The sequence below is a fragment of the Sinocyclocheilus grahami genome, unplaced genomic scaffold (genome assembly GCF_001515645.1).
Source record: "Sinocyclocheilus grahami isolate Dianchi unplaced genomic scaffold, SAMN03320097.WGS_v1.1 scaffold972.1, whole genome shotgun sequence".
Lineage (NCBI taxonomy): Eukaryota > Metazoa > Chordata > Actinopteri > Cypriniformes > Cyprinidae > Sinocyclocheilus > Sinocyclocheilus grahami.
Window position 1 is genome coordinate 440,971 of NW_015506151.1, and position 26,999 is coordinate 467,969.

The 26,999-nt window shown below is 35.0% G+C and overlaps 1 protein-coding gene, 1 long non-coding RNA gene and 1 pseudogene across 2 annotated transcripts; all 3 read left to right on the forward strand.

The window, feature by feature from the left end:
- The first annotated feature begins 489 nt into the window (after positions 1-489).
- Positions 490-17,038, forward strand: LOC107564976 (proto-oncogene tyrosine-protein kinase ROS-like; annotated as a pseudogene).
- A 198-nt stretch (positions 17,039-17,236) lies between these two features.
- On the forward strand, positions 17,237-17,808 carry LOC107564992 (uncharacterized). The gene is made up of 3 exons (XR_001606309.1): positions 17,237-17,314; positions 17,428-17,557; positions 17,662-17,808. It is a non-coding gene; the product is annotated as an uncharacterized lncRNA (long non-coding RNA).
- A 3,966-nt stretch (positions 17,809-21,774) lies between these two features.
- On the forward strand, positions 21,775-25,706 carry LOC107564989 (serine/threonine/tyrosine-interacting protein A). Its single transcript, XM_016250176.1, has 11 exons — positions 21,775-22,010; positions 22,882-22,914; positions 23,192-23,245; positions 23,333-23,430; positions 23,527-23,587; positions 23,688-23,724; positions 23,887-23,926; positions 24,074-24,124; positions 24,232-24,304; positions 24,410-24,503; positions 25,147-25,706. Exons 1-11 carry the CDS (start codon positions 21,951-21,953, stop codon positions 25,218-25,220), a joined length of 675 nt encoding a protein of 224 aa, XP_016105662.1. The 5' UTR covers positions 21,775-21,950; the 3' UTR covers positions 25,221-25,706.
- Positions 25,707-26,999: the final 1,293 nt, after the last annotated feature.

The following is a 26,999-nucleotide window of genomic DNA, read 5'->3' on the forward strand; positions in this document are numbered from 1 at the left end:
AACACTAGCATCTGTGATCAGGATGGATTGAAGTTTAATAAAAGCCCACTTTTATTCCATTTCAAAAGACTATACAATGATCCTCTGTACTGGCTGTAAAAATAAAAATAAATAAAACGTCAACACACATTTATATTATGTTAGAGTTGATCAAATTATTGTTTGACTTTGACCCACTGTTTTCAGTTCGCTGATTTGCATGGAAACAAATTTTATGAAAGTGGTATTTCAGTTCAGGATGCAAATGTGCTTTTGATGTTCTTTCTAGACAGTTCATCCTCTGTGTCCTTCAGGTTTGAATGCATTTTTAATCTCTTCCACTATTGTCTGATGTAAACCACATACAATGTCATGGAAATCTTCAGAATCAATCTTTTAATATTAAAGCTAATATTTTGACGTTATTTTACTAAAATAGTTGTGATAATTCAATTCAAGATCTGTTAAACTTAATATTGTCTTGATTAAAGTCTTTTTCTTACCCGTAGAATGGCAGCTGAAGGAGGAAGCAGTCCTTTCAAATATAAGGTAAAGTGTGAAACAGCAGGAAAATGTTGGATGTAGACACTCAGGCTACAAAGTTTATAGGAGAAACTGAAAGGGGTGGGGAAAACAAATGGGAGGGCGGTAGATGCAAAGGGAACACATCCCATCTCAAGATCACAGGACGGGACTGTTTGTATCTGCTCCTCCATCCAGTGTTTGTTGTGATGACACACGACTGATGGAGGAAGTCAGTGCTTGATCGTTATCCTTCCAAACTCTAGTTTATAGTAAATAAAGAGGAGTGATAGACTAGGATTGTTAGATTTTGCAATGAAACAAACATATATATATATAATATAACAACAGAATGAATACAAATATGACTGTGAATATTACAAGTCATTTTGAGGCTTAAAGCATTATCACTGTCTAAAATAAATAAATAAATATCAACATTTCTTCTCAGCCAAATTTATTTTACCCCCAAAAGGCTAACAAGAAGTGAAAACCACTTTATTTTCTATAAAAATAAAAATAAAAATTAAATATATATATATATTATTTATGTATTTATTTATATATATATTTTTATAAACACTAAGCTTTTTTCCTGTAAGATCATAATATATCATTTTAGGAAGAGAAAATTATGCTATTATTATTATTATTATTTTAATTTAATAATCAAATGGTTTGTTTACTTTTGTATTTATCAACTATTCACTATTAAAGATACTTAAAAACAGACATCACCAAATCATTAATTATTAATTAATCAATTATTTAGGGAATCCATAACTTTGCTTAATTTATAAAGTATGTGGTATATCACTATGACACGCCATCCTGAAGTTAATATCTTAATTTATATTTTATTGGCATGACCACTAATTAATATGTTGTCAATTTCTAAAAAAAAAAAAAAAAAAAGTATGACATTTTAGGCCTATTCAGTGATCCTAATATCAGATATACAGTATGAATATATTTAATCAAAATACTAACAGATATTCAAGAGAACAAATATGTATCAACTGTATAAATGTTGGTTTTCATTAACAATGTGAATGTTATTAATGTCACAAGAACATAATTGTGTATGCACTGTATGTGTTCTTATAACATACAAATATAAAGAAAGTTTTTCATCTATGTAAAAAGTAATGTTTGTTCACATTTACTGTGGGTTTCAATATATGCCGCATGAGTGATTTTATGCAAACCTTTTGGGGCTCGTGCCAATTTCTACTGTACAGCAAAAACTATTTTGAAGTAGAAAGACTGAAATAGTATTTTCTTGTAAAACATATTTCAGTAATCTTTATTTACAATTTTGAAAAATCATTTTTTTACAGAGCGGTTGTATGAGATATGAAACAAAGATTGTTGATGCTGAGAAAAACAATAGAGCCGTGCGGAGACTTCTTTGTGTTAGGGAGCTTTACAGGCTTTGGAAAACCTAAATCAAGCACAGGGTAAACATTTGAAAAGCACACTGCTCTTATCTAACAGACAAGGATGCGCACAGGAATGTGAGCTGGTTGTGTTTTCTCTGGACTCGACTTTGCTGCCTTTGGCGTGCCTCCACGTCTCCTGCTGTCCTGCAGCGATGCGGGGCGCAAGTGTGCGATTCCACAGCATAAGCCCCGGTAGCACTGCCGCCTCTTCTACAATAAAAGCACAGTAATGAACGAGAAGGTGACAGTGCAATGACGTGTCATCACAGATGGATGATTTAAGCTCTGGATGAGGCCGGGTTTTATCCCATCCTGCGTGACGCACTATAAAACCCGAAACACATTTACTAGAGTATTTATCAATCACTCTCTGTGGATTGACTTGCCTCTTGGTATAAATTTAGGAAATGGTTGGTGGTCACACACTGTTTGAGAAGGGAGCAGGGCTCAGGATGTGGTAGTTTATTCGTTGTTTGTTTTTGCTCTCCATTTTCAAAGCTTCATCTGTTTTCTCACAGCTGCAGAGAGAAAATTGTGTCAGTCGGAAGTGAAGATGCAGAGGACCCCTCAGAACGCACTGTCAACACCTCTTGCTGATGGCAGATGGATGGCTCTGAACAGAAATGTCAGGTCAGGGAAGGATAAGGAATGGAGCCTGCGTGTCGAACACGTAGCAGTGATATTCTGTAAAGGTGGCGACTGCTGCATCATGGCAGAAATGGCCAAATGATTCAGTTCTAGGTGTTTACACAGATTATTTGAGCAGAACTGCAAGCATCTTATAAAAATGCTGATTTATTAGGCCTTTGTTGGTCTGCAGAATCTGTGTTTCAGACTAATGCTTTTCAGCTGTTTTGCTTCAGATATTTTTTTATTTATAAAGGTAAATAAAAATGTCCTTGTAAGGGCTATAACAAAATTATAGCCCTTGTATATAGTTAGTATAGTTATATTGTATATAGTTAGTAATTTATTTATTTTTACATTTTCCAACCTATTGCTATAATATTATATACACTACTGTACTGGGTGATGGTGGGTATGATAAATTGATATGATGGTGGGTATGTTAAATTGATCAAAAGTTACAGTAAAGAGGTTTATAATGTTACAAAAGATTTCTGTTGCTGTTATTTTGAACGTTCTATTCTTCAAAGCATCCTGAAATCATGTTTTCCACAAAAATATTAAGCAGCACAAAAATTAAGCTTTGCATCACAGGATAAAATGATGTTTTAAAAATATATTAAAATAGAAAACAGCTATTTTAAATTGTAAGAATATTTCAAAATATTTCTGCATTTTGATCAAATAAATGCAGCCTTGGTGAGCACAAGATATTTATTTCAAAAACACACACAAAAACCTTACCCCAAACTTTTGAATGCTAGTGTATAATATAATACTTTATATAATGATACTATTTCATGTTTTGTTAATTTCATTACATTGTTGTTATTTTCTGTTTTACAGTGTGAATCTCCCTTGTTTACGTTGGGACCCTGTTTTTAATATTTTTCTTGGAAATTGGGCCCATAGCCATAAACTGCATCCATGCAACAAAAATCATAACAAGAATATTTTGGCAATTTTTTAAGTTTTCTAAAAAAAAATGCAATTTGATCATTTCATCCTTTTGCCAACCAATAATTAAATGTGTTAAACTCATTGTAGTTAACACAAACCTGTTTATTCTCGCTGGTGAATCCATCTTTAATCTAGTCTGCATGGGTCATTTTTCTACATAGTGTTATACCTAGTTATGTTTATGGATTTAAAGGATGAGAGCATGTCATGCAACCTCTCCGTGTTGGCATCTGCCTGTTTCATCTATAGCTTCCACCAGGCGAAAGTTGATTTTTAACCAAAACAGAGGCACAGCCTTTGTCATCAACATCAGAGGATATGAGAAGCACGTTCTTCTTTTAACATTTTGATGAGCCTATTTATTTTGCATCCACATATTATTATATGGTTTATATGCAACACATTTAGCATTGCTTTTTCCCTGCTGTGTCATCCTGTTGTGGCACTAGAAATGAATCATTATATCCAGGATGAAATGGGAATTTGATGAGGCCATGATATGCGATGAACATGCAGAATATCTACCTATAGGTGAGTTATTAGCAGGGGTTTCAGGAACGCTCGCACACAAGCAGACCGATTAACACACCTATCAACTGAAGACAGACGCTTCCCTCAGCTCTGTAAATGAAAAAGCTCTCTGGAGGGATTTGAAGGGATGGGCTGTGGAGAATGCCTTGAACTATTTTTATACACACGCGTTCACATCTGCCCTTATATGGAAACTGAGACACATCATCTGGACAATATTTCTGTAATCAAGAACAAGTAAGCTTCAGCATTTCTTCGTAATTATATTGCTCATTGCTTACTTTTAATCAGTTTCAGTGAGAAGGAACTGTCAGTCAGAGTCATGCTGGGGACTTTCTTGTTGGATATTGCCAATGAGGGTCTCCCAGAATAAACTTCCTTTGTTCTCACAAATCTTCAGCACTAAATAAAACTTGCATAGCGATCTTTGCATGGTTGTGGTGGGTTGATCCTAGGAGAATCCCCCAAACTAAACTTTCACTGCAGTCCCACAGCTCTGCAAACACTCCCGCTATTACGTGTTAAAGCAGGTGTGAGGGATTTTCAAACATTTGCAGAAGGATGACGAAACTCGTATTAAACATGTTTAGAAAATGACCAGCTGCCTGATTACAGCATCTTCCAAAAAAGGTTGTGTTGGTGGTACATTTTTGTTTGTTACGTCAAAAGGTGTTTTGTTTTTCTCTTCATGATTTTAGGATGGCCTTAGATGACACATCTGCCTGTCAAAAAGCAGGGATGGAGGACTCTGTATAGTATAACCTAGTCATGTGCCACCCATAAAACATGTTGTCCCAGGCCTCATGAATTTAAGCAGCAGTATGGAATGAGTGCTATGTTGTAGGGATTGGCTTTGGCTCAGAGTAAATCCAAATTATTAATCCGTTGATACTCAGTCTGGACAGTGCTGTCGTCGTCCTGTCTTGGATTGGTGAGAAGTGGCAGCAGACAAATTTCTCCATTTAATTAATTCTGATCTATTCCAAATATGTTTGAAAATGCAGCTTTCATAATGTGACTTATATTCAAAGGTTGCATTATATAAATCAAAAGTGAAGACATTTAAAAGGTTGCAAAAGATTTCTGTTTATCTAAATGATGTTTCTCTCTCTCTCTTTTCATTAGAGAATCTTGAAAAAAAATATGGTGTGCACAAAATTAATACAGCTTAACACAACTTATTTTACTGTTTATAATGCAACATGTTTATGAAAAAAAGTAGGGGGTAGGATAGATTTTGTTCATCTGGAATTTATTGGGTTATGAAAAGTAGGTGTTACATAAAAAAATATATAGCTAAACTTGACTGCAAGTTTGTTGAATTTTGGAGGACTATACTCCACTTTTGAAACGCATGGCAAATGGTTAATATTTTTCTATAGGTGACATCAGCTAAGAAAGGAAAGATACTTTATTAAAGCAAATAGGGTCAATTCTTATTGACATATAAATGAAGTCAATAGATTATCACACTCAGATAGCTACATGCATCTATATGCATAAATCTTACCTGTAATTGACATCAAATGCCCTTTAATGAAATAGAATTATTGGGGTCCCAAATACTAAGCGAATAATACATCATAACTCTAACTTTAACATTCATGCTGTGCTCTTCTGAACTGACCGTGTGATATTTGAAGTCTGGCAAGGAGACAACTTGGACAAAGACTGTGGAAAAACATTTCTGCTATTTATAAGGTCTGATTAAAGGGTCAGAGCTTCTCATGTGATAAATACATAAACAAGCACATCTAGTTCATTGTCGCATCGCAGGGTCAATCGCAGGGGGTTTGTGGATTTGAAAGCAGCTTATTCACAACAGGACCTGTAGCTTAATTAGACACATCTCTAAAAGTCCTCGCAAGTGAGCAGGCATCATGGTCCTCCTGCCGCATGAATGTTTTGCATGCCGCATGCATGCATTAACTCATAAAAGGCAAATGATCAACACCGCTATCTCTAGTTTAATCAAAATGAAGGGAGTCCGGGTCCTCAGTAAATGTCAGCTTGTTTTCTCTTGTGTAAACACGCAGCGTTCTGGAATTGTTAATGTTCTGTAACATGGAACTTGCATGAAAATTCTAAAAGGGATAGTTTGCCCAAAAATGAAAATTCTGTCATTATTTACTTAACTTAATGTGGCTGTGGTACAAAATAAGTACCACATCCTAAACAAAGTGTAAAAACTGGATTAGAAAGACTGTATTTCTAATTTATCGCCATTCTGGAAGATAATCTATATTTAATAAACATGTGTTGTGTTTAAAACAGCAAGTTTTCACAAGAAATGTACTAACAAGGACTTATGCCAAGGTGCGCTTTAGCAGACCATTACTACAAGGGGTATACTAAAAATATAGATAAATATATCTTATATAATGTATATACATAATTCATCTCTGACTTCAGTTAGAGCAAAGGTTTTGTGAAGCATCACCACCTAAAGGTGAAGTCAGGTAAAACTTTCATAACCTGAATGAATAACATGATGTTGATAACCACTGCAAATCATTAAAGCATTTCAGCTCTTCGTCAAATTTTATACATGTCAGATTTCATGCAGTTCATTTGTAATTGTGATTTTTGTTAGGAATAACTCAGGAATAAGTTGAAATTATTTTTGGCCATTATGTGACAGATGATGTCGATAGGGATAGGAAACCAATTGACCTTAGTCAGGTTAGAGCCATATTTCATTTTTGACAGGAATGAAAACGACACTGTGAGGGATAGAAGTACAGTATGTTCATTGGATTGTACTGTTTTTTAGCAATATACCGACTGTTCAGCTGATGAAATGTCTTTCTGAAACAAGCTTTCATTCGACAAAAACTCCATAAAACAGTTTTGAAAGATGCGAGTTGAAGACAATAACATGATCCAGGACCTTCATACTGTGTGTGCCATTTAAAGACTTTAAGTCTTTCCCTCACAGCCTCATTTTCATCCGTTTTAAATTCAAAATGGCATCTAACCTGACCAAGGTCTATTGTTTTCAGCTGAATGAACCTCTTGCTGTTTACCTATTCGCAATCTATCTGGATGGTTATGTAAATTATCTTAGATATGGTGAATCTGGCACTAAATACCTTTACATACTATAATGAGTAAGGCATTGAGTGTACTTTGTTATTGTAAAAATATCACCGTGATGTATAATTACAACTGTACTTTACAAATATACACCATCAAACGTCAGTAAGACTTTTTAATGTTTTTGCTCACCATGGCTGAATTTATTTGATCAAAATACAGTAAAACAGTAATACTGTGAAATATTATTGCAATTTAAAATGTAATTTATTCCTGCGATGGCAAAGCTGAGTTTTCAGCATAATTATTCCAGTCTTCAGTGCCACATGATCTTTCAGAAATCATATGCTGATTTGGTTCTCAAGAAACATTTCTTATTATTATCAGTGTTGAAAACATTTGTGCTGCTTAATATTTTTTTTGTGCATCATCCAGAACAGCATTTATTTGAAATAAAAATATTTTATGACTTTACTGTCACTTTTGATCAGTTAATGCATCACTGCTAAATAAAGGTATCAGTTTTTCAAAGGACTTTTAAACAACAGTGTACAAATTCACTTACCATTTAAATAATATATAATAATAATAATACAAATTATTAATATATTTTTGTTCATTTTAGTTAAAATGTTAATTTTGGAATGAAATATCACATTTCTTGAAAGCTTGCATCAGATTGAGCAATTTTCTTTTTTTCCTCATAGAATGTGACGGAATCGACATACACCGTCAAACAGTTGGAACCTTTTACCTGCTATAAAGTCAGGGTCTGGGCTCTGATAGCAGAAGCGCACGCTTGTTCTCCAGCGAGTCCTTAGTACCAAATAAAACCTTTTGGACGTAGGTTAAATCAACAGTTGATCAACGGTCTTTTTACATTATGTTTCAAAATCAGTTGTTTGAAGCTGTTTAATGTGTTTCCCTTCCAAAAAGTGCCCTCCAGCCCATCCATTGAGAGTACTGAGAGTGTGTCTGGAGAGAGTGTGGAGGACCTGAAAAACCAGGAGGACCCATCTTGGGTTTCAACCTCAATCTCACATCCAACAAACACGTCATTAGTGTAGCAACTGGAGGAAATATATTCTTCAACACATTCTACCCAACATTCCATAACACTATGTATAGGTAGTGTACAAAGTCTTCCCATTTTTAAAATCTTCTCTTGATCATCTCATACACTCTTAAAAATAAAGGTGCTTCAAAAGGTTCTTCAAGCGATGCCATAGAAGAACCATTGATGGTTCCACAAAGAACCATTCAGTCAAAGGTTCTTTAAAGAACCATCTCTTTCTTACCTTTTTATAATCTGAAGAACCTCCTTTCACCACGAAGAGCCTTTTGTGAAACAGAAAGGTTCTTCAGATGTTAAAGGTTCTTTATGGAACCATTTAGACCAAAAGGTTTTTCTATGGCATCGTGAAGCACCTTTATTTTTAAGAGTGTACATGATCTCTGTAGCTGCTGTAAATGAAGAGGGCCAGGGTTCAATCGCTGAAGCCAGCATAACAACACCAACACAAGGTGGTTAACTTAAGCTTACAGTGAAACTTGTACTTTATCCTGCTAAAATGACCCTAATTTTGCCAAGCAGGACATGTTCCTGGATCTTTTGTTGGTCCTGGAACATCATTGCTTTTGCTGATAAAATTGTAAATGAATAAAAAATATTTTCTGTTCTAAAATATTTTAGTGATATTTTATTTCTGCAGTTTTGTGTATTATAGTCTGTGATTCTATATTTTTAATCATTTGTATAAGTATAATTTAATTAAATTTTTTTATATTTTAATTTAAATATATAATCCCATTCAAAGGTTTGGGGACAGTACGACTTTTGAAAAAATAATTATGCTAATATTCATTAAATTGAGCAAAAGTGACAGTGGAATCAATGTTATGAAAGATTTCTATTTCATATAAATATTTTTTTTAACTTTCTGCTCATTAAAGAATGCTGAAAAAAATCTATCATGGTTCCCACAAAAATATTAGGCAAACACAACTGTTTTCAACAAGAATAATAATAAAAAAATGTTTCTTAAGCAGAAATTGTATTAATTTCTGAAGGATCATGTGACATTGAAGACTGGAGTAATGGCTGCTGAAAATTCAGCTTTGCTATCACAAGTATAAATTACATTTTAAAATATTATAAAAATTTCACAATATTGCTGTTTTTACTGAATTTTTTATTCTAAAAAATTTGACTTTTTTCAAAAGCATAACCTATGAGCCTCAAACTTTTGATATATTGACATCAACACTGAAAAAGCATATCAGTTGCCATTAAACCTAACTTACAATCTGAGGTAGTTGATCCAAAAGCTTGCCCTAAACAAAATCACACTAAGCTTCATGCAACCGCAGTACTTCACCATTCTGCTAATGTTTTTCAATGCATTGTGTTTGCAGTGACTTCAGATAAACAATAATCTTATTGCTCCATCTGTGATGACTTTCAGAGCAGAATGGAGGCCGGTGGGTCTTTGCATCCAGATGGAACTCATTAAGGATGAGAGAAGAGGATGCCGATTTCTTCACTACAGCACAGGATCTCTCAGTCAGTCTAGTCGAGAGCAACATCACAGGTCCATTCTTCCTCAAATCAATAAATATAAAACATTTCCACCACATAAGAGTGCCCATAGGGAAGAGAAATCGCAAATGAGAGTACTTCAATATCTCAGATGTTTCTCTTAGACAGTAAGAAGATTAAATGGAGAGCAAATTTGTCTCCTTAGAAAAAAGTCCCAGTAAAGGTTTATTCTCTAGATATCTTAATACTGTCTAAATTCCCAAGACCAAGTTATACACATTATTTTTATAGCGCCGTACTTTATGTCAACAATTAGCATGTTCATTTCTTTTAAGGAATTTTAGGACATTTGAGACAAAGTTGATACTTAAATTTAAAGTTGCTTTGAAAGAGCAACCTTTGAGCAATAAGATGTACCTTTTGGTGTAGATGGTCCTTGCTCTCTTAATTTTGTTGTGTTTTTTAGGGGTGGCAGTGCACTATGGTTCCAACCGCATCTATATCTCTGAAGGGGCTCGTATCTGGGTGAAAAAGGCTGGAAATCTCACTGACCATTCAGATCTCAAGCTTCTGCACTCTGCCCCGCTGGAGGTAACAGCACTGACAGTAGACTGGCTTTATGAAAGGATTTAATATGTGTCCAGCAGTAGGGTGTGTATTTACCATTAATTAGGGACTAAAATGAACATTTAGACAACTTTGAAGGTCAAATATCATGTGTACCGAACAATTAACAAAACCACTTAAATAATGATATGGAACTGTTCTAGAATGCCTTGCCCTATAGACTTTCATTGTAAATGCATTACTGTAAATGATTTTTGTTTGAAACTGAAAAGAATAGTTCACTCAAAAATGAAAATTTGCTGAAAAGTTACTCACACTCAGGCCATCCAAGATGAGTTGAGATTGTTTCTTCGTCGGAACAGATTTGGAGAAATTTAGCATTACATCACTTGCTCACCAATGGATCCTCTGCAGTGAATGGGTGCCATCAGAATGAGAGTCCAAACAGCTGATAAAACCATCACAATAGTCCACAAGTAATCCACATGACTCCAGACCATCAATTGACGTCTTGTGAAGTTAAATGCTGCGTGTTTGTACTAAACAAAATCAAAATGCTGCTTTCAGATAAAATACAGTACATGTTCTCTATCATAACATACTTTGCACTGAAAAAAGTCATCTCATCTGAATCAGGAGAGAAATATGCACAGATCAAGCACTGTTCACAGGTTTACAAAACAGTTCTAAACAAATATATAAGTGGATTTTAATGTGAGAGGACAACAGGGAACTTTTTCACTGGAGGAAACATTATTATGGATTACGGACAAAAGAGATGGTTTAAAGTTAAAATGCCTTGATGCATTTGTTTCTTACAAATACACAGCTTTTCGCTATATCTCTCCAAATCTGTTCCGATGAAGAAAGATCTACATCTTGGATGGCCTGAGGGTGAGTACATTTTTAGCAAATTTTAATTTTTGGGTGAACTATTCCTTGAAGGGCAAGTCAAAATGTAACAGATGCCATCAAGAAAAAGCAACACTTTATGTTATGTTTTGTTTTGTTTTTTATTGAAATAATGTCATTGTACATTCTTTCCCACAAAAAAATGCAGGTCTACTATTGTGGATTAGATCTTTTCCAGTGGATATAAATCTCAACCTTTCCAGTGATGCTGTAAATATAATTGCAGATCCGTATAATGGGTGAGTGTCATAAACATGATTAAAAACTGTTTGGATAAGCACTGTCTCTACTTTTATATAAAGCTATAAATCATTGTGTAAACCATCAGCATTAGTATTTTTACAAATATGATACTGTTATATTTATTACTACCAACCAAAGAAGCAGCTCCATTAGAGACAGTATAGATTTTAGTTTAAATATTTTGTTAGTTTGACTAATTTAAGTAAAGTGTAATTTACTAAAATTGAAAAATTGTGTTTGTCAGATGGCTTTTCTTATTGCTGAGCAGTGGATTATATCGTAGCCCTCTTCAAGACATCTCTGGCCAACAACATGAGATAATTAACATCATAAAAATGCCTTCTGTCTCCAACTTTGTGGTCAGTTTTCCCAACAAGAGACTGCTTTATCACGACAGAAGTGATCAAACGCTCAATGCCACGTCTGTGGATGGATTATTTCACAAACATTAACTTTGAAGCAAACAGCATTGTTTATGAGGATGATTTCTTCATGCTCACCAATGGTTATGCACTGTATAAACAAGTTGGCCAAAGCCAAGTGGCTACCTTTAATTAATTCTCTATGGACTCTGATGTCATCCATAGTCAAAATGACGGCTTTGGTAATCTATGCTACTTTAGCGCATCTGCACAACCTTATCCTGTGCCAAGAAGGCCAAGACAACTTCAAGTCCTGTTTGGATCAGATAAAGCCAACGTTTATTGGGAGAAACCTGAAAATATGATTGGAGCAAGTGAGTGATACCCAGTTAATAGCACTTTTGGATTGTTTTATTTGTAGGAGACAGACAATATTTTCATAATTGTTGTCATTCTTTTATTGAAGCCAGATTTAATTTTGCTAACCTATAAAATTGCACATTGTTGTCCAATAAATAAATTCAGTTTTGTTCCACACAGGTCCATTTTCCTGGCAAAATTGGACTCATGCTATAAACTGCTGGATGAATGGGTTGGTGGTGATGAATTTTAGTGGACTAACTGGCACACATGCAACAGTTCCTGATCTGCATAGTTCACAGCAGTACAGTGTCACTCTCAGGGCTTGTTCTCCTGGTGGATGCTCTAAATCAGTCTCATATGAAGGAACAACTCTCCAACCTGGTGATTATATTGATGCATTCTATCATTTACCTTAATGTTTATAAACTGGCCACTATTAAAAAGGTCATCTTTGGGGGGTTTTTTCAGCTGATGAGTCTCCATATATTGCTGCTGCCAGTGAGGATGATATATGGAAGCAAGATTTGGATAGCATTGAATTTGTGGAACAAATGGTGTCTTATATTGGAGATGTGAAAGGTAAGAAACCAGAGAGATCATATATAGAACATAACAGTGCCTCTAAAAGGCATTTATGGTAAGTCAAACATAATTTTTTTTTAATTTCACTGTATTAAATAGAAACATCAGACCAAGAAATTGCATCAGCAAACAAAAAGTGCTAGAATTATTTATTATTATTTGATTAGAACATTGTTTTGGGCATCAATGAGGTTTTATCTGTTTAACAGTTTTTTGATTGAACTGTGATCTCAAAACTTCCGTTAAAGAATATTTGCTGTGATACCTTTTTTTTCTGACAACAAAGGCTGCACATGAGTCTTTGTCGAATACTGTCCATGAAATGAATGCCAGTGGATATTTATATTTGTAACACAAAATTCCATTTTAATGCAGTACATTTGCTTTTACACATGTATGGTGCATCTCAATAAATTAGAATGTCGTGGAAAAGTTCATTTATTTCAGTAATTCAACTCAAATTGTGAAACTCGTGTATTAAATCAATTCAATCCACAGACTGAAGTAGTTTAAGTCTTTGGTTCTTTTAATTATGATGATTTTGGCTCACATTTAACAAAAACCCACCAATTCACTATCTCAACAAATTAGAATACTTCATAAGACCAATAAAAAAAACATTTTTAGAGAATTGTTGGCCTCTGGAAAGTTCATTTGCTCATTTACTGTACATGTACTCAATACTTGGTTGGGCCTCCTTTTGCATGAATTACTGCATCAGTGCGGCGTGGCATGGAGACAATCAGCCTGTGGCACTGCTCAGGTGTAATGGAAGCCCAGGTTGCTTTGATAGCGGCCTTCAGGTCATTTGCATTGTTGGGTCTGGTGTCTCTCATCTTCCTCTTGACAATACCCCATAGATTCTCTATGGGGTTCAGGTCAGGCGAGTTTGCAGGCCAATCAAGCACAGTAACACCATGGTCATTGAACCAGCTTTTGGTACCTTTGGCAGTGTGGGCAGGTGCCAAGTCCTGCTAGAAAATGAAATCAGCATCTCCATAAAGCTTGTCAGCAGAAGGAAGCATGAAGTGCTCTAAAATTTCCTGGTAGATGGCTGAGTTGACTGTGGACTTCAGAAAACACAGTGGACCAACACCAGCAGATGACATGGCAGCCCAAATCATCACAGACTGTGGAAACTTCACACTGGACTTCAAGCTACATGGTTTCTGTGCCTCTCCACTCTTCCTCCAGACTCTGGGACCTTGATTTCCAAATGAAATGCAAAATTTACTTTCATCTGAAAAGAGGACTTTGGTCCACTGTATTTTCTGAAGTCCACAGTCAACGTTTGAGATCTAAATCTATTGTTCTTCATGGTCATGTCTATGTATCCGTCTATTACTTACACACTTGAATGTTATCTTTGGTGGTCTGTTTAAAGGGATAGTTTATCAAAAAATTGTTCCCACCCAAATTGTTCCAAACTTGTTTGAGTTTCTTTCTTCTGCTGCACACAAAAGCAGATATTTTGAAGAATGTGTTAAACATCACTAAATTATTTTTATGCTGCAACATTTGGCCACAGTATAAAGATTGCATTGTATTAAAATTACAGCATCATCAAGCTAATTGTATCTGAATGTTCCCTCAGATCTAACTTCACTTTCTGAGGCACTTTTTGGATTATTTTTTAACCTGTTGGTCCCACACAAGCGTCCAAGCTGAATAACCACAGGTGTAGTTCATTATATTAACAATAAACATGTTCCATAAAGTTTCCATCAAGTCTCTTATGCTCACCAAGGCTGCATTTATGCAATCAAAAAATTCAGTAAAAAGTTATATTGTGAAATATTATTAACAGTTAAAATAACTTTTCCATTTTACTATATTTTAAAATGCAATAATGTTAAAATTATTTTTAAAATGTATTTGAAATAGAAATCTTTTGTAACCTTATAATGTTGTTACTGTCACTTTTTATCAATTTAATGCATCCTTGCTGAATAAAGGTATTCTTCTTTCAAAAAAAACAAAAAAAAACAATTACTGACCACAAGCACTGGAATGTTTTTTTTTTTTTAAATACATTGCACTTGTTTTGATATTTTAGTTATATAATGCAAAAAATAAAAAATAAAGAAAATTTAGAACAATATTTAGAACAGTATTTTGCATCTGATTGCAAATTTTCCAATTCTTCTCACTATAAAACAAGGTATATAGCATGTTCTCCTTTCATGATGAACAGATATGGACTGGTATAGTTCCACAATCTACTGGACTAACAGTTCAGGCCACATTAACCGGATTGAACTGGGTAATCAGTCGTTGAGTGTATGTAATGCTGAAGCGCTGGCCTTTGACTGGCTGGGACAGTATCTATACTGGAGGTGCAACACAAATCTAGTACGTTTTTATATTAAATAATGACTGAAAGACGTAATGAAAAAAGCTACTATTACTTTATTGACATATTTTTTGACTATATGTGGCAGTAGGATGAACTAATTATGAGATATCTTGCATCTCTTATCAGATATGCCCAGGGTCTGGTCATGGGGTTGAGATATTTCTCCAAGCAGAGCAAAAGATTCTCAGTTTAGGGATTGATTCATTGAATGCTGCCATCTACTGGAGCACTGAAACATCAGTAGAAGGCTGTAGAATGGATGGAGAAGACTACCAAATCCTGGATAAACTGAGTGTGTTCTCTAGGAAAGAGGTGAGGACAGAAATACACACATAAAACATCAAATGCAATACCATTTAAAGGTTTGGGGTCTTGGGGTATTTTAAAATGCAACATTCCTGAGATGGCAACGCTAAATTTTCAGTAGCCATTATTTCAAAGTTCCATAGGAAATCATGCTTTTTTGATGCTCAGGACACATTTCTTCTTCTTATTATTATTATTATTATTATGTTGAAAACACTGACCCTTTTTAACAGTAGTGTAAATATTTCACACACTCTAATTGTAGGTTGCTGGTATTACTTTGAATGTGATTGAAGGAAATCTGTATTGGTTGGTGCAGGACGACTCCCTTATAAATCTTTACAGTGTGAACATCATTGGTGACAGGTAGGTACATATACAAATTTTTTAACGGATCGATCTCATTAATGAAGGCTATGGTCATTGACCAATTTGGCTTTTAATAACATTTTCTTATTAAATAAATGTTGTTTTTTAATGATTTGCATAAATTCTATTAATAATATACCTGTAAAGGATGCAGAAGTCTAAAGTGGTAGAATTTGCTAAATGAACCACATCTCAAATCACAGATCATCAAGTGGGCTACTACAGCGGACGATTCATTTGGTTGGATGAGAACAAACGGCTCAGGATTCAGGAGTTGAAGCAAAACACCAGTGTCCTTATGTCTTCCAGCAAAACACTGACTGCTTTTTCTGTAGTACAGCAAATGCTGAAACCTCTTCCAGGTCAGCAGTATGTTAACATATCATGTTTCATATTGCTCTATGTACTTATTAGCAAGTCATAATCACTTTGTGTCTTGTGTTTGTTTTCAGATGGATTTGTATCTCCTCCTATGGTTATTCCACCTGCGGTTTCCAAAGTTGTTCTTGAAGGGAATGACACATACCAGCAGTATTGACTATGGGACAGTGTTTAATTTTGTCGTGTCTAAGGAATTATGGGAAATGTGGAACCGCTTCAAAATGTATTACACCTTTTTTATTATTATTTTAAATTAAATAATGTTAAAGGGATAGTTCACCCAAAAATGAAAATTCTGTCATTAATTACTCACCCTCATGTCGTTCCAAACCCGTAAGACCTTCGTTCATCTTCGGAACACAAATTAAGATATTTTTGATGAATTCTGAGAGCTCTCAGACCCTGCATAGACACAGCAACGCAACTGTAACGTTCCCAGTCCAGAAACGTAGTAAGGACATCGGTAAAACAGTCCATGTGACATCAGTGGCTCAACTTCAGTTTGTCGAAGCTACGAGAATACTTTTTGAGCAAAGAAAACTAAAATAACAATTTTTTTAAACAATTCTTCTCCCTCGAGTTACGTCTTCCGCCATTTTAGAGAGTATCACAATGCATACGCACGCTTTCCCCTAAGCATAAATAACGCTGATTAAGCAGATTATGTTCATGCGCGCGCGCTTTCTCCCCCAAACGTAAACAACGCTGATTACGTCGATTACGCTCTTGGGTACTCTCCAAAATGGTGGAAGACATAACTCGGGGGAGAAGAATTGTCTTGAAAATGTAGAAAGACATTGTCTAGATTGTCTAGAAAATGTCTTGATGATGGATTTGTTTCTTACAGACACGGAGCATTTTACTTTACAAGAAGTTAACTGATATACTGGAGTCGTGGGGATTATTGTGATGTTTTTATCAGCTTTTTGAGCTCTCATTCTGATGGCTCCCATTCACTGCAGAGCATCCATTGGTGAGCAAGTGATGTAAGGCTAAATTTCTCCAAATCTGTTCTAATGAAGTCTATGAACTCATTTATGAACTCATCTACATCTTGGATGGTTGATGGTGAGAACATTTTCCAGCATATTTTCTTTTCTAGCTGAACTATTCCTTTAATTGCTCTCTGGTTGTCACCCAGCAGGTACTTTGTTAGACACTGACATGACATTGATTATTGTGATTGTATCGGTTGCTGCCTGTATTACACTGATTATTCTCATCCTCGCTGCAGTCAGTAAGTACACAAATTACAAAATTCCCTTTTGTAAAATCTATTTCATCCCCATATTAAAATTAATGAGAGGATTTGAAAGCACAACATTTGCTTTGCTTGCTGTTTTGATGTAGTTTGGCACAGACACCATGAGAAAAAAGATCCTGGGACAGTTACACAAACAGATGTGCATGTCCATCCAGATGTGGAATTGGAGTATATTCAAGGTTTATTTGGTCTTGGTAATGCCTGCTATGCTATCAGGTACAACATCGCTTACAAACTAATGCTTCCTTTCAGTGTGATTTTGTTGCATCTATAAACCACAAAATGTGTTGATATTTAAACAACTTTCCCACATTTCCCAGTAACATACCCGCCCAAGGAGATATTGAGTCACTTCCTGTGTTTCCTAAACACTGTCTGAAGCTTCAGAGGTTGTAGGGTAGTGGTGCTTTTGGAGAAGTCTATGAAGGAGTTACAGTTGCCAGCCAAATTAGTGAAGTTGTTCCTGAGAGGAGAGTGGCTGTCAAGGTACACACACACATATATATATATATATATACTGTATATATATATATAATGGGACGAGACCTGGTTGAGCTGCACTAGAGAAGGCAACGAGTGTTATCACTATGTCGGAGACACGCTAGCTTTCCCAAGGCAGATTAACTTAGAGTGGTTACAATCATCCAGGTTTAAATCGCGCTCAAATTGATTTGATTTTGACACAATATTTACACTGAAGCTGGCAGGCTTTGGTAAGGGGCATGACATTTCCCGACCAGGCGCCGAGTGCTGCCAATCACAACACACACTGGCCCAGCTAACCAATTACAGCACATTTCGTATTTCAGAAGGCGGGCCTTCATTTGATACAGGAACTATTCGTGCCATTCATGCCAGACTGGGGAGAGAGGTGTTGTAATAATGTAAAATATGTGAAAAATAATGTGCTTTTCGAACAACCTAGTATGAGAGCCTGTTCTAGTACACCCCCAAAACAAAATCAAGACTTTGTAAAAGAGCATAATAGGACCCCTTTAAGAACTGGTCACTGAAAGATTCTTTGAGGAACCAAAAAGTTATTCTATGGTATCATTGCAAAAACTACAGTGTAACAAGTAGTATACAGTACACATTCCTACAAATATATTTCTTATGATTTGTACATTTTAGGGCATTTGGTGTGCAGTTATGGGAGATTATGACATTAGGAAAGCTACCATATACCAAGAACACCAACCATGAAGTATTAAGCCATATCAGTACATGTGCACGACTGCCTTCACCAGCCGGATGTCCACAGAGATTGTAAGTGATATTAGTAGATGGTTTCAACAATACATGTTATAAATTGATTGAATGTGAAGACAAAGATATAATATTTACTCTTTTTTTGTAGGTATAATCTGATGATGAGCTGCTGGAGCAAAGAACCAACTGAAAGGCCAAACTTCCAGTACCTTGAAGAAACCCTGAGTAAATTGAGAGATTATGAGGCAGATAAAAGAGCAAAGCAGAATGGAACAGGAAGATGGTATGATTTTTATTTCTTTATACATAACAGAATAAATGTTAGGATTTACTCTTATTACATCTGAATCAAATGTACAGATGCACCTCTTATGGTAACAGTATGTGCTGGTTTCTCCAGAAGAGGTCTGCACTGGTGTTGATGGAGATGAAGATCTGGAAACTGGGCTGTGCTCAGCAATGAGGCACTGAATTACTTGATGTATCGCTCTGAGAGCCCGGACAGTGTCAGAACAGACTCATCAACACCCACTGAAGATAAATAATTGCATGGGTTGAAATGACCCCCCAACTTTGCACAAAGACCCGTGAGCTGGCCCTCACTTTGAAATCTTCTTCCTTGTAAATATTGTATAAAAACAATAGTATTTTGATGTATGATGTAGAATGATCAATAAAAAGCTCGATCTTATAAGAAATAGCAATAGTTGTAACGTGTTTAATTGGTTAAATTATGCAAACAGCCAAATGAATGAATTAATAAATTAATGTTGCATTTGTAATGTATAATGTATAGTTGAATGATCAATAAAAAGGTATCAACATTATATAGAACATCTATAGATTTGTATTTTCTGATAGAAATATCAATGCTTGGCATTTTGCAACAGGTTGAATGAATAAATAAATAAATAAATAATGAATCAATGAATGAATCAATGAATGTACTTTTCATAGTATAACAAAAGAAGTAGTATACAGTACACATTCCTACAAATATATTTCTTATGATTTGTACATTTTAGGGCATTTGGTGTGCAGTTATGGGAGATTATGACATTAGGAAAGCTACCATATACCAAGAACACCAACCATGAAGTATTAAGCCATATCAGTACATGTGCACGACTGCCTTCACCAGCCGGATGTCCACAGAGATTGTAAGTGATATTAGTAGATGGTTTCAACAATACATGTTATAAATTGATTGAATGTGAAGACAAAGATATAATATTTACTCTTTTTTTGTAGGTATAATCTGATGATGAGCTGCTGGAGCAAAGAACCAACTGAAAGGCCAAACTTCCAGTACCTTGAAGAAACCCTGAGTAAATTGAGAGATTATGAGGCAGATAAAAGAGCAAAGCAGAATGGAGCAGGAAGATGGTATGATTTTTATTTCTTTATACATAACAGAATAAATGTTAGGATTTACTCTATTACATCTGAATCAAATGTACAGATGCACCTCTTATGGTAACAGTATGTGCTGGTTTCTCCAGAAGAGGTCTGCACTGGTGTTGATGGAGATGAAGATCTGGAAACTGGGCTGTGCTCAGCAATGAGGCACTGAATTACTTGATGTATCGCTCTGAGAGCCCGGACAGTGTCAGAACAGACTCATCAACACCCACTGAAGATAAATAATTGCATGGGTTGAAATGACCCCCCAACTTTGCACAAAGACCCGTGAGCTGGCCCTCACTTTGAAATCTTCTTCCTTGTAAATATTGTATAAAAACAATAGTATTTTGATGTATGATGTAGAATGATCAATAAAAAGCTCGATCTTATAAGAAATAGCAATAGTTGTAACGTGTTTAATTGGTTAAATTATGCAAACAGCCAAATGAATGAATTAATAAATTAATGTTGCATTTGTAATGTATAATGTATAGTTGAATGATCAATAAAAAGGTATCAACATTATATAGAACATCTATAGATTTGTATTTTCTGATAGAAATATCAATGCTTGGCATTTTGCAACAGGTTGAATGAATAAATAAATAAATAAATAATGAATCAATGAATGAATCAATGAATGTACTTTTCATAGTATAACAAAAGGACAAACATTTTAATTGAAATAAATTATTTTAAAGGGGTCATATGATGCGATTTCAAGTTTTCCTTTCTCTTTGGAGTGTTACAACCTGTTCGTGAATAGATAAGATCCCTGAAGTTGCAAAGACTAAAGTCTCAAAACCAAAGAGATATTCTTTATCAAAGTTAAGACTCTGCCACGCCCCCCTAAAACGGCTCGTTCTAACACGCCCCCACATATCTACCTCACTATGTGGAAATATTAGCATAATGCCGCCCAAATGTTCATGCAAAGAAAGAAGGCGTGGTTTCAGTAACCGCAGTTAGTGTTGAAGCAGCCATGTCAGAGAGACGCTGTGTGTTTCTAGGCGAAAGCAAAAGCACTTTATTTGGCCTTCCGAAAGTAGATGCATTTAGGAATCTTTAAGATCATTTACAACAGAACAGCAATGCATTTTATGGACGACCGTTTCGTGAACCTAGGAGAGGAGGTAATTCTGACTTTGCTATGACAATGTGGCGCTTCTGAATCAGCTACTGTTTTGTTATTAGTTTAATTTTAGATTTAAATGTGTTACTGGAGTTTGATTGACAGGCGATCTGACCAATCATAAGGCTGAAACTGCCTTTTTGTCTAGCAAACGAACCAGACAAATTTCGGTGGGCTTGAAACTTGAAAAATGGTGTGTATTGACGTCTTTCGGCGGTTGAAACAAGATACCTTCTGGTGTTCATTCATGTTTATTTTGTGCTATAACTAGTAAAGGGAAGAGATGATCGGTTCAGGTGCTACAGTGATCTGTCACGACACATTAAAGAGCCACAAAACGGTATTTATCGTTAGAATTTCTTTAAAAAATTACAAAATTTGAAAGCTGAGACTTAGAAGTAACCTGCTCTGACTTGTCTGTCTGCACATTGTCAGTGTCCTCTTTGCTCCGAGATGTATTTTTCACATAGACTGTGATTTTTCATGGCTTGTCGGACGTAGCAACGGTAACTAAGGGGGTATATGCTGTTTTTTTTTTCTCTATCCTATGGGCATTGGCAGTTTCTACCAACTTTGATCTGTTTACCACTAAATATTGTGTTTTTTAATGTCAACAGATTAGCATTTAATTACACTAATTCTAAAAACTGCATTGTGCTCGTTGACTGAATCTGATATCCCATGACACCGCCCCTTCCCGACGTATGGCGCTCTCGTGTCACGTGACCGCTCCGGGTGGAAGCATGGCGTGCTTGAGTGCGGAGCTCCTCCACGAACTCTACTTTATTTGCACTTAATTCGTCTTTATATTCAATCCATCAAAGGGGACGTGAACGCATTGAAAGCTGGAATACCGCTCGCAGCATGGACGAAGGGAATAAACTCCAGTTCCCGTCCCTGCCCGCTGCCACAGAAGAGCAGCTGGTATGATCTAAACATATTAGCGCAGTGCTAACAACACTCACTCTTCAATCTGTCTGTTTCAAAGCAGTACTAGTTTGACTAGTGTGTGTAAATGCATTAATAAATACAGCGGTTTGTGCTGATATATTTAATATAGTATAATTCTTAACTAACTCGTTGCTGTGAGCAGCTAGCTTGTGCATCCAGTGGCTGTGTACTAGAATAACAACAATTCAGAATTCACAGTCATGCATTTCTCAATACAAATGACAACAATCACAGTCAGGAAAAGTAGTATTTATTATGATAGTGGGATTAATATGTGAATAATCTGATCATTTCAATTCATAACCGACTTTAGTTGCTTTAATTAAAGCTTTTAGACTTATTAGCTAACAAATCATTCGTCCCTAACCTTCTTTACGATACTAATATTGAGTATAGTCAACAACAACACAAATATTTTAATCCGTTTAATTGATAATATACCTTTACCCCTAAGACTTTTCACTTAAAGGAATAGTTCACCCAAAATTGAAATCATCCAAGATGAGTTTCTTTCTTAATCAGAAGTGATTTGGAAGGTGAATGGGTGCCGTCGGAATAAGAGTCTAAACAGCTGATAAAAACATCACAATAATCCACAAGTAATCACATGACTCCAGTTTGACAAGTCCATTACTTTCATGCTTTGTTTTGGTCTAACAACTTGAACACTAATATATTATTAAAAAATAAATAAATGTCTGTCAAACGGATTATTGGTCTCGATCATATGTAGGGAGATGCTGATAATAACAAGGAGTGTTATTCCTGTGTTGGCTGCCGTTTATGATTATAGTGGTGAGGTAATATTAATACTGTAAAAATGTGTGTAATATCATTTCTGCAGGACTGGGCATATCCAATGAGAAGAGAGATGCAGGTGAGTGATAATGAACAAACTTTTGTACATGATTTTTTAAAATGTTGTTATGGCTATTGTACAGATTCAGCATTTGCGGCACAGTACATTATTGTGTTAGTTCATACTTTCAGAAGACTGTTTTTCAATGGTGATCATTTTTTTCCACCACCTTCAAACGGAATTTTTTGTGTACTTTATATTTGTCGAGTCAAAATCTTACATTATTAGGCACATTTCATACCTCATTGTCATCAAAGGATCACTTTTACTAAAACGGTCCGATTTCACGATTTAGGAAATCCTCCCAGGCCTGTTTCTTGGCCCTTATTCAGCTGCTATGAAGAGTAAGGTACTGTAGCGATGAACTGTTCTCATGCGACATGATGAAAATGATCTGTCCCTTGGCTTTCCTGTAATAATTCATGCTCTCTTTCAGCTCTCAATGCTGGAGAAGCAGGGGATAACTCACATCGTCTGTGTCAGACAAGACATTGAGGCCAACTTTATAAAGCCAAACTTTCCCCATAAATTTAGGTATTTTGATTTCTGGTTGTCCTTTATTCTGTGTGGTATTTAAGTATAACGCTCCGCTATTTCTAACAGCTAATTTACATTTTTCCTGGTTTATAGGTACCTTGTTTTAGATATAGCAGATAACCCTGTGGAAAATATTATTAGGTATTTCCCAATGGTAAGCTGACCTTACTTTTATGAATTTATATTATTAATACATTTTTATTTGGTGTGTTATTCTTTTGTCTAATTATGATCATCTATTTTTCTCTTTATAGACTAAAGAGTTTATTGATGGATGTTTGGAGACAGGGGGTAATGAAAAATTCTCCATATTGATCTCTACTTTTAATACTAAATTGAGTATTTTCTCTGTTTTAATCCTGGGTTCAGTTTCTTGTAAAGGAAATAGGTTTTCAGTGTCAACAACATTTATTTTCTTATAATGTCAATGCCTTGCACATTTTTGTGTTGTAGGAAAGGTACTTGTTCATGGAAATGCAGGGATATCAAGAAGGTATACCAAAATCCATAATCTTCTTTTATTTATGGTTCTAAAAAGATTGTCTTTTAACTGTCTTTATACATTTTTAAAATCATTTGTAAAATAATCTCAAATGGCTTGATTTTATTTTATTTAATAAAATCGAATATCTTTTTCCAGCGCTGCCTTAGTTATTGCCTACCTTATGGAGACATTTGGTGTGAAATACAGGTAATATTATTAGTGGAGAAACCGGTCATGCATGTCCAAAAATATGAATACAAAATAGTATGGTTTGTCTTGAAGTGTGCAGATCCTGTCATTTTATTTCTTTACAGGGATGCCTTTAGTCATGTACAAGAGAGACGATTTTGCATTAATCCCAATGTAGGCTTTGTTCATCAGCTACAGGTATGATTTTAAAGAAATCTCAGCATTAATAATTCATTCAGCATTAAGTGCTGTTTTATATACATGTATATATAATAAAAGGATGTTCTCTCTGTTTTCATGAAGGAATATGAAGCAATATATCTTGCAAAGCTTACCATCAAGATGATGTCACCCATTCAGTTGGGCAGGTCTTTCTCCATCCAAGCTGGGATGCCAGGTAAGAGAACATTTTATGACCAAACGGTTAGTTTGTAAATAGTTTCATCATTTCTAATAGTGATGCGTAGTATATTGGTACTTTATTAGTTGTTATATATATATATATATATATATTTATTTATTTATTTTATTTTATTTTTATTTTTTTTAATGACCAATATGCTTAGATTTCCTTTGCCATCATATAACACTCAGAATTAATATTTAAAAACACTAATTTAATAACACTTAAAATATTTAGCATTTTTCATACTGTACGTTATAGTGTTGTGATGCCTAAATTCACTTGTAGCATTTACAACAACTGTTTTAGTTTTAGTGATTTCTTTTTTGTATTTATCTTCATGAAATAGTGCAGAATTGTATTTTTTTTCTAGCTTGTACTCTTTTAATTTTTGCGTTGTGAATCTGCTTTTGTTCTTGGCTCCATTTGATTAATGGTTATGTTACTCATTTTTTTTTAGTCACTTTAGATAAAAGCATCTGCTAAATTAATAAATGTAAATTTAAATCTGAGGATCAATTACTGGGTTAATTGTACTATAGAAATGAGCTATGTCATTTGTACATTAGTAATGTATGAAACTAGGGTCATTACACATGCTATGGCCATTCCTAATATCATCTTTCTTTCCATACAGGAAGTCTAAAGCGAACACTAGAAGAGGATGAAGATTTCGGGAGTATGCAAGCTACAGCAGCACAAAATGGATAGGCTTTACTAAAAAAAAAAGAAAAAAAAAAGTGCTTAACCACAGTGGACTTTTCTTTTTACATTTTTATTGGGATTAAAAATGTAAATATTTGTACAGGGGTTGGGAGGGAGAGACTGCTCCTTGTGACCCTTGGAGCTGGGGAAGCTTTTCTTTTTCCTTTTTGAGCTGTATGCACTGAAATTTTTTGCAGTTTTATAGTATTTAAAGCATTTTGCATTTGCAGCGGGACAGTATTGCAATAATGCACTTTTGATACTTGAATTACTGTTATTTAGTTGGACGGATTTGGGTTGGAAGGGAGGGGAGGGTATCAAAGAATGGGACTGTCACTGCCGTAGAAATGAAATGGTAGGATGAACCAGTCATGAAAAGCTAGAAATGAGGAAAATCAGTCGTTATGTGGGGAATGAATTCAGACTGAGATAAGGAAAGATGCGTTTGCCATAGGATTAACTTCCCACTGCTCAATAAAAGATGGCTACTTACATTTTGTGTTTTCAGTGTTATCAATCTCTGGTGCAAATATATGACCGTTTATGATAGGACTGTTGGGTGTGGATAGATTTCGAATATTTCCATTTCATTGAAATACAATATAAACTTTTAGATTTTTAATGTAACATTTTTAATCCATTCACCCACTTGTCATTCAGTGGTGTTACATCAATTTTAAAATATAACTGTTAAAAAAGCACAAATAACATCACTGCCACATGTTTGGCTGTTGATTGACAGATGAGACAAAGCATTTGAATGCCGGCTCTCGGTGAAAGTACAAAAATAAAGGCATTTAGCATACAAAGATATGCTTTCATTGCATCAGGATGTATTTCTAAACAATTTATTTTCCTTCATCTAAGTTTTACACATGACTAATAATTATCACCAGTGGCTAAGACTAAAGCCAAAATTGAAAAAATACATGAGCATCATAAATGTAAAACGTTTTCTATGTTGAAGACTAGTACCTGCAAGAGAAACTGAGAATAAAGCACAAAACACCGCATTACCATTTTAAGTAAAAGAGGGAAATGTGCCTCAAACTTTTTTAAATAGTATATTTGGAAACAAAATGGGTTTGAAACAATTTTCCCTCTTCAAAAAAAAACTTGTATAGAAATCTTTACATTAGAAAATATTCAAGTATGTAAGCCCTTCTTCTATAAAACAAAATGTTTTGTCTTTTCTCTTAGACAGGCCACAGCAGGCCCGGATTGGCTAATCGGGAGCACCGGGAAGATTCACCAAATCATATCAGTAACAAATTCTCAATTGATAACTAAAATAGACTGTGATAACTAATCATTATTTTTGCGCAAATCGTTGTTTTATTTGTGAACATAGGCGTTTGCGGAAGGCTTTAAGACCAAGCGGAATTCTCTGCCGGAATTAACTAACTGCACCCTTCACCGTCCGCTTTTTTATTTTACAAAATCAGTTTGGGGAAATGCAAACAACATATTGATCATGAGCCCAACATCCAGCACGACAGGAACACATTTAATCTACCTGAGGGAAGACTTCTTTCATTGTAAGTTAATGCTGCTAAATAGAGAGGGGAAAAAATGCATTACAAAAAAAATAAAAATACTTCTTGCGTAGGCTATTCTTAAACTTGGACATCATTACTGAAGTAATAATCCAAGCACCAGAAGCGGCCCACACTCTCTTAAGATTTCTTTAATTGAAAAGCATGCTTTTTCATTCATTCAAAGGCTATAGTTGCAATAATATTTTAGATCAAAACTTTAAGTGCCATTGTTTAAATTTTTTTTTGA